The sequence below is a fragment of the Pelophylax lessonae genome (genome assembly GCF_965119305.1).
Source record: "Pelophylax lessonae genome assembly, chromosome: 9".
Taxonomy (NCBI): domain Eukaryota; kingdom Metazoa; phylum Chordata; class Amphibia; order Anura; family Ranidae; genus Pelophylax; species Pelophylax lessonae.
This window is the reverse complement of record NC_138776.1, coordinates 252,511,339-252,526,663: the sequence shown is the minus strand read 5'-3', so window position 1 is coordinate 252,526,663 and position 15,325 is coordinate 252,511,339. Positions and strand designations below refer to the sequence as shown.

The 15,325-nt window shown below is 47.6% G+C and overlaps 1 protein-coding gene across 1 annotated transcript in view; it reads right to left on the bottom strand.

The window, feature by feature from the left end:
* The window catches only part of LOC309564368 (uncharacterized protein), a 770,106-nt gene that overhangs the window by 40,005 nt on the left and 714,776 nt on the right, over positions 1-15,325 (bottom strand). Inside the window, exon 17 of the mRNA XM_082268995.1 lies at positions 6,292-7,972. Within this exon, the coding sequence (XP_082125121.1) occupies positions 6,292-7,972 (1,681 nt within the window). The remainder of the gene's footprint in view (positions 1-6,291; positions 7,973-15,325) is intronic.

Sequence of the window (15,325 nt, the reverse complement as noted above, 5' to 3'; positions counted from 1 at the left end):
ATCATCTGGAACCAGTCTGCCCATTCTCCTCTAACCTCCAACATCAACAAGGCATTTTCATCCACGCAACCGCCACTTTCTTTTTCGGACCATTCTCAGTAAACCCGAGAGATGGTTGTGGGTGAAAATCCCAGTAGATCAGCAGTTTTTGAAACTCAGACCAGCCCGTTGAAAACCAAACCAACCAATTAAATCCCCTTTCTTCCCCATTCTGATGCTCGGTTTGAACTTCAGCAAGTCGTCTTCACCATGTCTAGATGCCTAAATGCATTGAGTTGCTGCCATGTGATTGGCTGATTAGCAATATGTATTACCAAACAATTGAATATGGCCAGTGAGTGTATATTGGTATTCAATAACCACAGACACAGCTTAGTTTGTTTTGGTGCTTTTTATTTTCACAGTGTTTTATATAAATATATATACAGGTATATATGTATATATAGATATATATATCTATATATAGATATACATAAAGTTTTTTGCACACTCGTTTATTATTTATATGGTGTAACAGGTATTCACTTGAAAAGTCTCAATGTACATTTAACTTCTAAATTAACACTTGCCAAATCCCTGTTGAAAGGACCAATGGGTTGGGTGGTCTTTGTGGTTTTCGGTAATAAGAGCTAATTTATCCGTAAAATTTCAGACCGCCCACCGCATATATACTGCGCCAGGCTGGCCCTCCTGCGCGAACCGACGTAGGGCTACGTTGGTCGCGCGCTGGCAGCTAAGGGGGCGAGCGTGCTCCGATCCACGGGGCAGGCGGCTCTGATTGCCGCCGGCCACCCGCGATCTCTCCCTGCTGAGAGAGAAGAACGGTCAGCTGTTTTAAACACAGCTGACCGTCCTTCTCCCTGGAATGATCACAGAGCTCCTATGTTCCTTCTATATAGGATCACATGTCTCTATGGTCATTCCATAAGCCCTGCCCCCATACAGTTAGAATCACTCCCCTAGGCTCACATTTAACCCATTGATCACCCACTGTGTTAACTCCTTCCCTGCCAGTGTCATTAGTACAGTGACAATGCATATTGTGACAATGCCCCGCCCCCATACAGTTAGAATCACTCCCCTAGGCTCACATTTAACCCATTGATCACCCACTGTGTTAACTCCTTCCCTGCCAGTGTCATTAGTACAGTGACAATGCATATTGTGACAATGCCTCGCCCCCATACAGTTAGAATCACTCCCCTAGGCTCACATTTAACCCATTGATCACCCACTGTGTTAACTCCTTCCCTGCCAGTGTCATTAGTACAGTGACAATGCATATTGTGACAATGCCCCGCCCCCTACAGTTGGAATCACTCCCCTAGGCTCACATTTAACCCATTGATCACCCACTGTGTTAACTCCTTCCCTGCCAGTGTCATTAGTACAGTGACAATGCATATTGTGACAATGCCCCGCCCCCATACAGTTAGAATCACTCCCCTAGGCTCACATTTAACCCATTGATCACCCACTGTGTTAACCCCTTCCCTGCCAGTGTCATTAGTACAGTGACAATGCATATTTGTAGAACTGATTACTGTAGTAATGTCACTGGCCCCCCCCAAAAGTGTCAGTCAGGGGTCCGATCTGTCCGCCGCACTGTCGCAGTCCCGCATAAAATCGCAGATCGCCGCCATTACTAGTAAAAAGAAAAAAAAAAAACAATAAAAATGACATAAATCTTTCCCGTAGCTAGTAGACGTGACACATTTTTTGCGCAAACCAATTAAAATACGCTTATTGCGATTTTTTTTTTTTTTACCAAAAATATGTAGCAGAAAACAAATTGGCCTAAAATGTTAACAAATTTTGATTTTTAATTTTTTTGGGAATGTTATATAGCAGAATGTGAAAAATATTGTTTTTTTCCAGAATTATTGCTCTTTTTTTGTTTATAGCGCAAAAAATAAAAATCGCACGGGTGATCAAATACCACCGAAAGAAAGCTCTATTTGTGGGAAAAAAAGGACATCGATTTTATTTGGGTACAGTGACGCACAACCTCCATATTGTCCGTTAAAGTAACGCAGTGCTGAATCGCAAAATATGGCCTGGTCATTAAGGGGGAGAATCCTTCCGGTCCAGAAGAGGTTATGGAAATGACCTTTTTCAAAAATTGTATGTTTAGCTCATCAATATTTTAAAATTTACGTCATCTGAGGGTCAAGACGAAAGAAAACCTCCCTTATCCCGCTTATCAATTTACATAAAAAACCTTCTTTAGCTTACCCAAATCTACCCTCATGTGACCTTCCACATCGCCTCTTCTGGGAGTGTATGTTGGAGTACAGGGCTGTGGCTGCTTCTAGACGTGATGTCACCACATCACCACTGAAGACTTAAAGCGATTGTAAACCGCTGGACATACCCTGCAAGGTAATATCCTAATGTGCTAGTATTAACGCATACTAGCACATTGCTAAACTTGCCTTAAAACAAAGCCCTCCCACGCCGAGATGTCAGAGCTGCAGGCACTCCCATCTTCACTAGTCTTGCTTCCAGGTTTGTGGACTCCGGCTTTGTGACTAGTCGGAACCGCGATTACATCTCTCTCGCGCATGCGCGAAGGAGCTGCCGTTTACGGCGCAGGGCTCTGAAGGATGACCCGGGTGGGCGTTCCTTCAGAGCGCATGCGCCAGTGATGCCCCTGGCTGCATGTACAGTAAATATCTCCTATAGGTAAGCCTTATTATAGGTAGCCGCTCCCAGGCAAATTGCTGTAACTGTGCGCCGCTTGTGAGCAGGAGGCGAGCGCGCGCCGGCGGGGAAGCCGATGCAGACGGCTCTGATTGCTGCCTGACACCCGCGATCGCTCCCTGCTGAGAGAGAAAGACGGTCGGCTGTTGTAAAGACATCTGACCGTTCTTCTCTCTGCAATGATCACAGAGCGCCTGTGATCCTTCTATATAGAGTCACATGTCTCTATGGTCATTTCACAAGCCACGCCCCCCACAGTTAGAATCACTCCCCTAGGCTCACATTTAACCCCTTGATCACCCACCATGTTAACCCCTTCCCTGCCAGTGTCATTTATACAGTAACAGTGCATATTTTTTAGCACCGATTACTGTCTTAGTGTCACTGGTCCCCAAAAAGTGTAAAAAATGTCAGTTATGGCTCATTTCCACTGAGCGGTACGGTTCGGTACACAATTTTTGCCGTTTCCATTGTGAATGGTACCCTTATTCCGAACCGTGCCGTACCACTTTTATGGGACCCTTTCGTTGGGGTACCAAGCACATTAGTACTGTACCAACAGGGTGGAGCTACACTCTGCAGAACTTTAATTGGTTGACAGAGAATCGTCGATCACTGCTTTCCTGCTACACCACGCCTATCATGAAAGGGTACTATTGGCAGTGGAAACGCAAGGTGTACCATACTGAACCTTACCGTACTGAACCGAACTGTACCGCTCAGTGGAAATGAGGCATTAGGGGTCCGATCTGTCCGCTGAAATGTCGCAGTCCCACTAAAAATCACAGATCTCCGCCATTACTAGTAAAAAAAAAATAAATAAAAAGTCCAAAAATCTATCCTGTAGTTTGTAAACGCTATAACTTTCGTGCAAACCGATTAAAATACGCTTTTTGGGATTTTTTTTTTTTTTTACCAAAAATATGTAGCAGAATGCAAATTGGCCTAAACTGATAAAAAATGTAATTTTTAAAAAAAAAATTTATTGGGAATGTTTTATAGCAGAAAGTAAAGAATATGGCGTTTTTTTATTCAAAATTGTCGCTCTTTTTTTTGTTTAAAGCGCAAAATCTAAAAACCGCAGAGGTGACCAAATACCACCAAAAGAAAGCTCTATTTGTGGGAAAGAAAGGACTTAAATTGTATTTGGGTACAGCGTCGCACGACCACAAAATTTTCCCTTAAAATAACGCAGTGCCGAATCGCAAAAAATGGCCTGGTCATTAAAGGGGGGGGTGTGGACCCCACTGACAGAACCATTGGGAAGGGTCCACCTCACCAGGCAGCAACATGGGCACCCTAATAATCTACTCGTTGCATGCAGGAAGGAAATAAGACTTGGGACCCTGCATGAGTCACATGACTATGAATTTAGATAAGTATTTGGGGCTTTAGCTTTTTTTTTTTATAAATTATTGGGGTGATTAGGGGGAGTTCCATTGCAAATATTTGGATACTTATTTTTTAACCTCTTGCCGACCGCCCACCGTAGTATGCGGTACTGCGGCAGGGCGGCTCGGCTAGTAGTACTACGTGATTTCCTGCACGAGGTTTCGGTGGAACACATGCCGCTGGAGCCGCACTTCCGCTGTGTTTAGACACAGCGGGAGGCGGGCCGCGGGAGGAGCAGCGGCGATCACCGCCTTCCTCCTGCGATCGGCAGATAAACTGACAGAAGACCCGCCTGCTGATGTAAACAAAGCAGGCGAGTCTTCTGTCAGACAGGCAGGGAGAGATCAGAAGTTTCAGCGAAGCTACAACCCCGATCTTTCTGTGCCTGTCACAGAACCAGCCCCCCCCCCCCCCCCACCCACAGTGAGAAAGCATTATTAGGCATACATTAATCCCTTTAATCACCCCCAGTATTAACCCCTTCCCTGCCAGTGTCATTTATACAGTAACAGTGCATATTATTTATCACTGATTACTGTATTAATGTCACTGGTCCTCAAAAAGTGTCAAAAATTTCAGTTAGGGTCCCGATCTGTCCGCTGCAATGTCGCAGTCCCACTAAAAATTGCTAATTGCGAAGTGTGAATGGGGCCTAAGGATAGCAGAAAATTTTGGGCAGATGATCGAATTTCAACTGTGCTGTGTGTTAAGGCTGTGTGTGTATGGTGCAGGGATGGGAGACGGCTAGGCACAGTGTCAGGGAAGGGGGGGTTGAGCGTGGGGGGTGCAAGTGAATCTGGGGGAGCATAGCCCACCCCAGCAAGCCTATAGATCTGGCCATGCGGCACTTACTTGGCTGGCGGTAACTAGCAGGAGTCCCTGCATGTGCCTCTGATGCTACTGCAAACATGGCATCCCTTCAGAGGTTCCAGGGCCCCGCTTGTCTGTGCCGGCCATCATCACAGGTGCTATGCCAAACATGGCATCCCTTCAGAGGTTCCAGGGCCCTGCTTGTCTGTGCCGGCCATCATCACAGGTGCTATGCCAAACATGGCATTCCTTCAGAGGTCCCAGGGCCCTGCTTCTCTGTGCCGGCCATCGTCACAGGTGCTATGCCAAACATGGCATCCCTTCAGAGGTTCCAGGGCCCTACTAGTCTGTGCCGGCCATTATCACAGGTGCTATGCCAAACATGGCATCCCTTCAGAGGTTCCAGGACCCTGCTTGTCTGTGCCGGCCATCATCACAGGTGCTATGCCAAACATGGCATCCCTTCAGAGGTTCCAGGGCCCTGCTTGTCTGTGCCGGCCATCATCACAGGTGCTATGCCAAACATGGCATCCCTTCAGAGGTCCCAGGGCCCTGCTAGTCTGTGCCGGCCATTATCACAGGTGCTATGCCAAACATGGCATCCCTTCAGAGGTTCCAGGACCCTGCTTGTCTGTGCCGGCCATCATCACAGGTGCTATGCCAAACATGGCATCCCTTCAGAGGTTCCATGGCCCTGCTTATCTGTGCCAGCCATCATCACAGGTGCTTTGCCAAACATGGCATCCCTTCAGAGGTTCCAGGGCCCTGCTAGTCTGTGCCGGCCATCATCACAGGTGCTATGCCAAACATGGCATCCCTTCAGAGGTTCCAGGGCCCTGCTTGTCTGTGCCGGCCATCATCACAGGTGCTATGCTAAACATGGCACCCCTTCAGAGGTTCCAGGGCCCTGCTTGTCTGTGCCGGCCATCATCACAGGTGCTATGCCAAACATGGCATCCCTTCAGAGGTTCCAGGGCCCTGCTAGTCTGTGCCGGCCATCATCACAGGTGCTAAGCCAAACATGGCATCCCTTCAGAGGTTCCAGGGCCCTGCTTGTCTGTGCCAGCCATCGTCACAGGTGCTATGCCAAACATGGCATCCCTTCAGAGGTTCCAGGGCCCTGCTTGTCTGTGCCAGCCATCGTCACAGGTGCTATGCCAAACATGGCATCCCTTCAGAGGTTCCAGGGCCCTGCTTGTCTGTGCCGGCCATCATCACAGGTGCTATGCTAAACATGGCATCCCTTCAGACATGAACCGACATCCCTCCAGACACAGTTTACAATTTTGTGTAGGGCCGCATGCATAGTCCTCTTGGGCCATCCGCAGGCTGGACACCCCTGCTTTACATGATAGCAGCTAGATTGTCTTTGCATTTTAACATTACAAGCTGGGCTTCTCCTCTTCATGAACTCTCTCATGTCTGATGAGAGATGACTTCCACGAAAAACATTCTCCACATTTAGAACAGGAAAATGGGGTCTCCCCCGTGTGAGATCTCTGGTGTCTAGTTAGCCAGGACTTTTCAGCAAAGTGTTTACCACAATCAGGACAGGAATGTGGTTTTTCTCCTGTGTGAACTTTTCCGTGTCTGATCAGAGATGACCTTCTAGTAAAATATTGCCCACATTCAGGGCAAGAATATGGCTTCACTCCAGTGTGGACGCGATTATGAGCTGTCAGATTTGATTTATTGGTAAAACCTTTCCCACACTCGGAGCAGGAATACGGAAGATTGCCGGTGTGAACCGCCTGATGTACCGCCAGATTTCCTTTCTCTGTAAAACATTTCCCACATTCTAAACATGAATACACCTTCTCCCGTGTATGAGTTTTTTCATGTGCTAGAAGAGTCGATTTACGACTGAAACATTTCCTGCATTTGGAACAAGAAAACGGCTTCACTGCGGTGTGAGTTGTCTGATGCATGGCCAGATAGGCCCTTTTAGCAAAACCCTTCCCGCATTCTGTACACAAATAGGGCTTCTCTCCTGTGTGAGCTCTATGGTGAACTGTAAGTAAATGTTTAGAAGAAAAACACTTTCCGCATTCTGAGCATGAATATGGCTTCTCGCCGGTGTGAGTCCTCAGGTGAGAGACAAGACATTCTTTCTGGGAAAAACATTTTCCACATTCCGAACATGAAAATGGTTTTTCTCCTGTGTGAGCTCTATGGTGTTCAATAAGTAAATATCGGAAATAAAAGCACTTTCCACACTCTGAACATGAATAGGGCTTCTCCCCTGTGTGAGTTCTCTGGTGTACGATAAGCCTGGTTCTCCAGGTAAAACATTTCCCACATTCTGAACAGGAAAACGGTTTCTCACCTGTGTGTGCTCTACGATGTTCATGAAGTAAGTATTTAAAATAAAAACACTTCCCACACTCCGAACATGAGAAAGGTTTCTCCCCTGTGTGAGTTCTTTGGTGAACCATAAGCCTGGTTCTCCAGGTGAAACCCTTCCCACATTCTGAACATGAAAACGGCTTCTCGGTTAATTGGGTTGTCTGGTCCGTCATATGAACGTGTTCGTGTCTAAAAAGAGATGTCTTACTAGGAAAACGTTTGCCGCATTCAGAACAGGGGAAAGGCTTTTCTCCAGAGTGAGTTCTCTGGTGGGCTGCAAGGTTTGACCTCTGAGCAAAACACTTCCCACACTCCGTACATGAAAATGGTTTCAGGCCTGTGTGAGTTCTCTGATGGACAATAAGACTGAATCGTCGTGTGAAACATTTCCCACATTGTGAACAGGAAAACGGCTTCTCCGCATTTAGAGCCTTTTCGTATGTAGTAGAATGTGATTTTGGAGGAAGACGGTTCTCAGGCTTGGACCATGAACACGTCGTCTTGCCTTCCTGAACACACTGGTCTGAGATAAGCTTGTCTCTCTTGGTAGAACATTCAGGAGGCTCACTGGTGTCATGACATATAGCATCAGGACATCTCCCACCATGCATAGGGGGATCAGGTAATATATTGGCACAGTGAGGTGCTTGATGGAAATTTGGAGTCATGGGGTTTCCATCCGAAGAATTGGATGTCATCTCATCATCTTCTATATCCCCACCTGGAGAGAAAAAAAGGACAATTATACAAGGCATTTTGGTGGGTTAGCCTGGAAACAAGCAAGCAAAAATGATGGTTCTATCCCATCTAGGCCCACAAGCACTATACCTAGGAGTTTTCCTAACTTCTTCCGGACCGCCCGCCGCAGATATACTGCGGCAGGCTGGCCCTACTACGCGAACTGACGTAGCCATGCCTTGGTCGCGCACCCGCTGCTAGGGGGCAAGCGCTGCTAGGGGGCGAGCGCGAGTGCACAGGAACGCCATAAAATGCACCGGAACGCACGTGTCCTTATTTACCGGTTCCGAACCGCCCACTGCATATATACCGCGGCAGGCTGGCCCTCCTGCGCGAACCGACGTAGGGTTACATTGGTCGCGTGCCTGCAGCTAGGGGGACGATGCGGTTCGCTCCCACCCCCACTCGGCAGCGGGGAGTCGGATGCACGGGGCAGGCGGCTCTGATCGCCGCCAGCCACCCACGATCGCTCCCCGCTGAGAGAGAACGGGCAACTGTTGTAAACACAGCTGACCGTTCTTCTCTCTGGAATGATCACAGAGCGCCTGTGATCCTTCTATATAGGATCACAGGTCTCTGTGATCATTTCACAAGCCCATCCCCCCCATACAGTTAGAAAGCACCCCCTAGGCTTACATTTAACCCCTTGATCACCCACTGTGTTAACCCCTTCCCTGCCAGGGAGAATATTACAGTAACAGGGCATATATTTACTGATTACTGTAGTAATGTCACTGGTACCCCCAAAAGTGTCAAAAATGTCAGTTAGGGGTCTGGTCTGTCGGCTGCAATGTCGCAGTAAAAATCGCAGATCGCCGCTATTACTAGTAAAAAAAAAAAAAAAAAAAAGACAAAAATTACATAAATCTTTCCCGTATTTTGTAGACGCGATAACTTTTGCGCAAACCAATCAAAATACACTTATTGCGATTTTTTTTTTACCAAAAATATGTAGCAGAAAACAAATTGGCCTAAAATATTAAAAAAATTAGATTTTAAAATTTTTTTTTTTGGGAATGTTATATAGCAGAATGTAAAAAATATTGTTTTTTTTATTTTTTTCAGAATTGACGTTCTTTTTTTGTTTATAGCGCAAAAAATAAAAATCGCACAGGTGATCAAATACCACCAAAAGAAAGCTCTATTTGTGGTTAAAAAAAAAAGGACATCCATTTTATTTAGGTACAGCGTCGCGCGACCGCGCAGTTGTCCGTTAAATTAACGCAGTGCCAAATCGCAAAAACTGGCCTGGTCATTAAGGGGGCAAATCCTTACGGTCCAGAAGTGGTTAAAGTATAACCAAAGAAAAACTTTTTTTTTTTTTTTTTTAGTATTGGACAGAGTGGAGAGGGATTAGAACATCTGTACATTTTTATTGCTATCTGTGGCCCAATTAAAGCGGAGTTCCGGCCACAAAAAAAAAATTTTCAATGAAAATACCCCGGGACAGTCAGGGCTAGTACATTCCACAATGGATAGCCTCTGATCTGTCCCGGTTCGCGCTTACCTTTTAGAAGAAATACTTACCTTGAAAATTTCTTCTCCAGCGCTGCCATCTTGGATGTGGGCAGCTGTAGCCAGCGCGTCCTCTTCTGCGTCCTCTTCCGTGTCCTCTTCTCTCAGAATGCGACTGCACCAGCCCTGCTCGTCACTTCCGGTGCCAGCGCGTCATCCCTCCACAGCTTCTGGGCATGCCCAGAAGCTGTTTAGCAGAGAATGAGGCGCCGCACCGGAAGTGACGAGCGGGGCCGGTGCAGGCGCATTGATTCCTGGAAGCGATGACGTTCAGCTCCCAGGAATCAATGCAAAGAGGAAGTGATGACGCGGGCCGTGGCCGCAGAGGGAAGAAGTGGAAGAAAGGTGAGTATATTTTTCTGCAATAACAAGGTAAGTAAAAAAAAAAAAAATCGTAATTATCAATTTCTTTTTCAGGTGACTAGAAGCAAGCGGATGGCCCAAAATCGACTAGGTCGATTTTGTGGCCGGAACTCTGCTTTAAGGAGATTAACCCTCTCTATTTGTCCTATTTACGATTATCATTGAAAGTGAAAGTGAAAGTAAAAGACAATCCCAAACTTTAGGTTGTCAACAGAAATGTAATAGGGGGGAAAATCTTTCAATGGGGACACTAGTTCTGGTACCTTGGGGTCACCAAGGAGTTCCCTTAAAGAGGTTGTACACAGAGAAAAAAATGGATTTTTGTAAGAACTTACCGTAAAATCCTTTTCTCTTAAGCTCATTGACAGACGTAGTCTTCTTGATTCTCAAGAGCTGGGTTATGTTGTCTCCGCAGGAGTAGGACTAGGCAGAATGACAAAACGTTCTGGCTCCACCCTAGGGGGCAGTCCCTGAGGGTATATCCTCCCTCTCTCTGCTACAGGGAATCAGTTCTGTTTAAAGCAGTACAGAGAAATTAACCCAACCCAACTCAATGATAGAGGGGCGGGTACTACGTCTGTCGATGAGCTTAAGAGAAAAGGATTTTACGGTAAGTTCTTACAAAAATCCATTTTTCTCTATCGCTCATTGACAGACGTAGTCTTCTTGATTCTCAAGAGCTGGGACATCCAGAAGCAGTGCCACAAATGAGGGGTGGGATTGACAAAATCAAATCCAATCTAGTAGGCCCAACCGGTGCCAAACTAGAAGTTTTAAAGGCTCATTATAAACAAAGAATGAGACTAAAGAAAAAAATTTCCAACGGAAAAAAACCCTCGAGGTAGACCACTGGTCTCCTCAAATTGCGGCCTGCAAAACCTTGCGGCCAAATGAGGCATCAGACGATGCCATTACATCAACTTTATAATGTTTTGAGAAGGTATGCACCGACGACCAGGTAGCCGCCTTGCACACCTGGACCACTGACGCCTGATGGCGAAAGGCCCATGACGCACTAAGTGCCCGAGTGGAGTGCGCCTTAACAGGGAACGGGGGCTCCCGACCCTTAATAGAATAAGCCTGCACTACCGTCTGTCTGATCCATCTGGAAATGGTCGCGGCAGATGCAGGCAACCCCTTTTTGGGTCCATCTGGGATCACAAAAAGTGAATCCGTCTTGCGAAACGAGTCTGTCGTTTTCAAGTATACCCTGATCGCCCGGACCACATCCAAGGAGTGCAAAGCAAATTCCCGAGGATGACTGGGCTTAGGACACAGGGAAGGTAATACAATTTCTTCATTCAGATGAAATTCTGAAACCACTTTTGGTAGGAAGGATGGATTCGGACGAAGAACCACCTTATCTCTATGAACCACCAGATATGGTGAACGACAAGATAATGCGGCCAGTTCTGACACCCTGTGTGCAGAAGTAATAGCCACCAAGAAGGCCACCTTCTGGGACAACGTGGGTAGAGGAATCTCCCTAATATCTTCAAAGGGAGGTTTCTGAAGAACCGACAACACTAAATTAAGATCCCAGGGGGGTAACGGCGCGTGCACTGGCGGAGCCAGATGTCGCACCCCCTGGATGAAATTCCGCACCAAGGAATGAGTAGCCAAAGGCTTCTGAAAGAAGATGGCTAATGCTGAGACCTGACCCTTGATAGTACTCAAGGCCAGTTTCTGCTCAACCCCTTGTTGCAGAAAAGCCAATATTCGACTAATCGAATAAGACCGAGGACGGAACCCCAAAGGTTCACACCATGCAATGTAGGACTTCCATGTGCGATGATAAATCTTTCTGGAAGTCGCTTTCCTTGCTTCAACTAGAGTAGGAATAACTGAAGCTGACAAACCTTTGTCCTTCAGCACCTGGGTCTCAATAGCCAGGCCGTTAAAGCCAGCGATCGTAAAGCAGGATGGAAGATCGGTCCCTGAGACAGTAGATCCTCTCTGAGAGGAAGTCTCCACGGGACGTCCGCCACCAGTCTGACCATGTCGGCGTACCAAGCTCGACGAGGCCAGTCCGGAGCTACCAGGATTACTGGGATTCCTTCCTCCTCTACCCTGCGAAGAAGTCTTGGCAGTAACGCGAGAGGAGGGAAGGCATATATTAGCTGGTATTGCCCCCACGGGGCGATCAGTGCGTCTGCGGTTTCTGCTAGAGGATCGCGGGAGCGAGCCACGAATCTCTGAACTTTCCTGTTGAATCGTGATGCCAACAGATCCACATCCGGGGTGCCCCACCGTAGGCACAACTGGTGGAAAACGTCTGGATGGAGGGACCATTCCCCCTGATCCAGGGTCTGACGGCTGAGATAATCTGCCTGCCAATTCTCCACCCCCGGAATGAACACCGCAGAGATTGCTGGAACAAATCGTTCCGCCCAGCGAAGAATGCAAGCCACTTCCTTGGCCGCTCGGACACTCTTGGTGCCCCCCTGGTGATTGACATAAGCCACGGCCGTGGCATTGTCCGACTGGATCCGAACCGGGCTGCCCTGGAGCTGCTCGGTCCAGTGAATCAGACAAAGTCTGATCGCTCTCAGTTCCAATACATTTATCGGTAATCTGGATTCTTCCGGGGACCAAAGTCCCTGGGCAGATAATTGACCGAGAATTCCTCCCCATCCGGATAGACTGGCATCCGTGGTCACTATCGTCCAATATATTGGCAGAAATGACTTTCCCTGGCTGAGCATAGGAGACCGAAGCCACCAAACCAGAGACTCTCTGGTCTGTTTGCTCAATCGTATCTGATTGTCCAGGGATTCCGGATTCCGATTCCATCTGAGGAGAATCTCTTGCTGAAGAATTCGGGTATGGGACTGGGCAAATGGGACTGCTTCGAAGGAAGCCACCATCAACCCCAGAACCCTCATGCAAGTCCGAAGGGAAGACCAGTTGTTGGACAGTAACAACTGGACTGCTGATTGAATCTTTCGAAGTTTCCCTACCGGAAGAAACACTCTTGTCCTGACTGTGTCTAGAATTAGACCCAGATATTCGAGCCTCTGGGTGGGAACCAGAAAAGACTTTTGCTGGTTCACCAGCCACCCGAATTCCTGTAAAGAAATCATAGTAATTTCTATGTTTTGTAGCAAGGTCTGAGGAGACTCTGCATGAAGCAGAAGATCGTCTAGGTAACCTAGAATCGATATACCTCTTTGGCGCAGAAGTGCCAACATTGGGGCCAACACTTTTGTGAAGACCCGCGGAGCCGTGGCGAGACCGAAAGGTAACGCCACAAACTGATAGTGGTTCTCCTCTACGGAAAAGCGTAGAAAACGCTGATGTCCTGCGAAAATGGGAATGTGAAGATAGGCGTCCTTGATGTCTATGGACGCTAGGACATCCCCTGGATGCAGGAAGGCTGCTACCGTGCGAATGGACTCCATTCTGAATCTTCTTATGTTGACGAAAGAATTGAGTGCTCTTAAGTCCAGAATTGGACGCACTTTGCCCTCTTTCCTGGGTATTGTAAACAGGTTTGAATAAAACCCTTGAAACCGTTCTGTCCAAGGAACGTGGACTACCACTCCTTGTTGTAGTAGATCTGTGACTGCTCTCCGCAGATCTTCTAGACGATCCGGAGATAGTCGGATATTGGAAGGGAAGAATCGCGCCGGTGGGAGAGATCGAAACTCGATCTTGTACCCTGACTTTATGACTTCGCAAACCCATTTGTCCGGGATTCTGGAAAGCCATGGATCCGGGAACCGGCGAAGACGTCCCCCCACCCCAGTTATGGGTGGGGGCGCACCTTCAGGCTTTGGATGGTTTATCTTCAGGTCTGGAGGGGGCGGGCTTTTGCTTGCCCGACCAACGACCCCTGACGCCTCCTGTAGGAACCTTGGAGGACTTAGTTTTTTCACCCGCTGGACGAAAAAACCTCTTGTGAGCAGAAAAAGAAGGCCCTCGTCTTTGACGAGTTCCTCTACCTTTAAAATTTTGCGGTAAAAAGGTGCTTTTTCCACCGGTGAGATCCTTAATGATCTCATCTAAGTTGGCTCCAAATAGACGTTCTCCTGAAAAGGGGATATTAGCCAATGCTTTTTTGGAACCTTGGTCGGCTATCCAACCTTTTAGCCACAGTGTACGCCTGAGAACCACTGCTGAGACTGATGCTCGCGCCATTAATGGAGTGGCGTCTAACGCCGCATCACATACAAACTGTAACCCCTGTATCATTTGTTCCAACAAATCTGATACCGCCTGAGGGACTTCTTCTAAGTCCCGGCGTAACCACTTGGTCCATTCAGTTACAGCCTGCGAAACCAGACCAATAGCAATTATTGGCCTGAAAGCTGATCCAATCAAGGAAAACATGGTGCGAGACATAGCTTCTATCTTGCGATCCACTGGATCTTTAAAAGACGGAGCGTCTTCTAAAGGAATAACCGTGGCTTTATTCAATCTAGCAATTGGTGAATCCACCACAGGTGGTTCTGTCCATTTCTTAATAAGGGTTTCCTCAAACGGATAACGCCTGTCAATGCGTTTGGAAATATTAAAAGTGCGTTTTGGCAGACGCCATTCTTCATCGATTGGATTGCCAAAACATTTGGGCAATGGAAAAACCTTTGCCACTTTGATGCGCTTTTTAGTCCCAAAAGGGATCTCAGTTTCAGCTATTTCTGATGGAATACCCTGTAACCTTAAAGTCTCTTGAACAGATACAATGAGTGCGTTTACCAACGCTTCCTCTCGGGCTATGGCAGATGCCGAAACATCCTCCTCACTGTCTGAAGAGACAGGACCCGAGACACCAATACCAGATGAAGTACCTGCAACTGCAGAAATAGGCTCAGAGTCTGAATCCGAGGTTTCAGATAATAAGGGGTTAGGCGGGGGTCGCTTTCTTGCGCCCTGTCCCTGACAAGCCACTTCCACCCGGGACACAAAAGTTTCCATAATGGCTGACAAAGATTCAATTGTCAATGGGGTGCTGGAGGATCCCGCAGACCCCTCGAGGGGATCCGGAGGAGATACATGAGTGGCAGGGTCCATGTTAATACAGGACACTTTTTGCCAGCAATAAACAAAAAAAAACTCTTTTTTTTTTTTTTTTTTGTGTGTCTCCCCCTAGCGCAATAGCGCCCCTCAGAGTACCTGCTTCTCGATCCCAGAGAGAGAGAGAGGGACCCCCAAGGCTCACCAACCGATGCAGTGCAGTTTCCAACAAACTGCAGCCAGCGTCTGTCTTACACAGACTGGAAGGAGCTGTTTGCTTTTTCCCGGGCAGAAGGCGTGGCTCCGCCCCCTGTGTACGCCTTCGGGCGTTCCCAGCCCTCCACGAGGAAGCTGGGCTCACAAAACATGGCCGCCCCCATAGAAGAGACATAAGACTCCAAAAACATGGCGGCCGGCGTGACCTGAGGACATACATGCATTCGGTCTACGGCAAAATGGCGGCGGACCGCCGATATCGTCTTCCCAGCACATCCACCTGCAC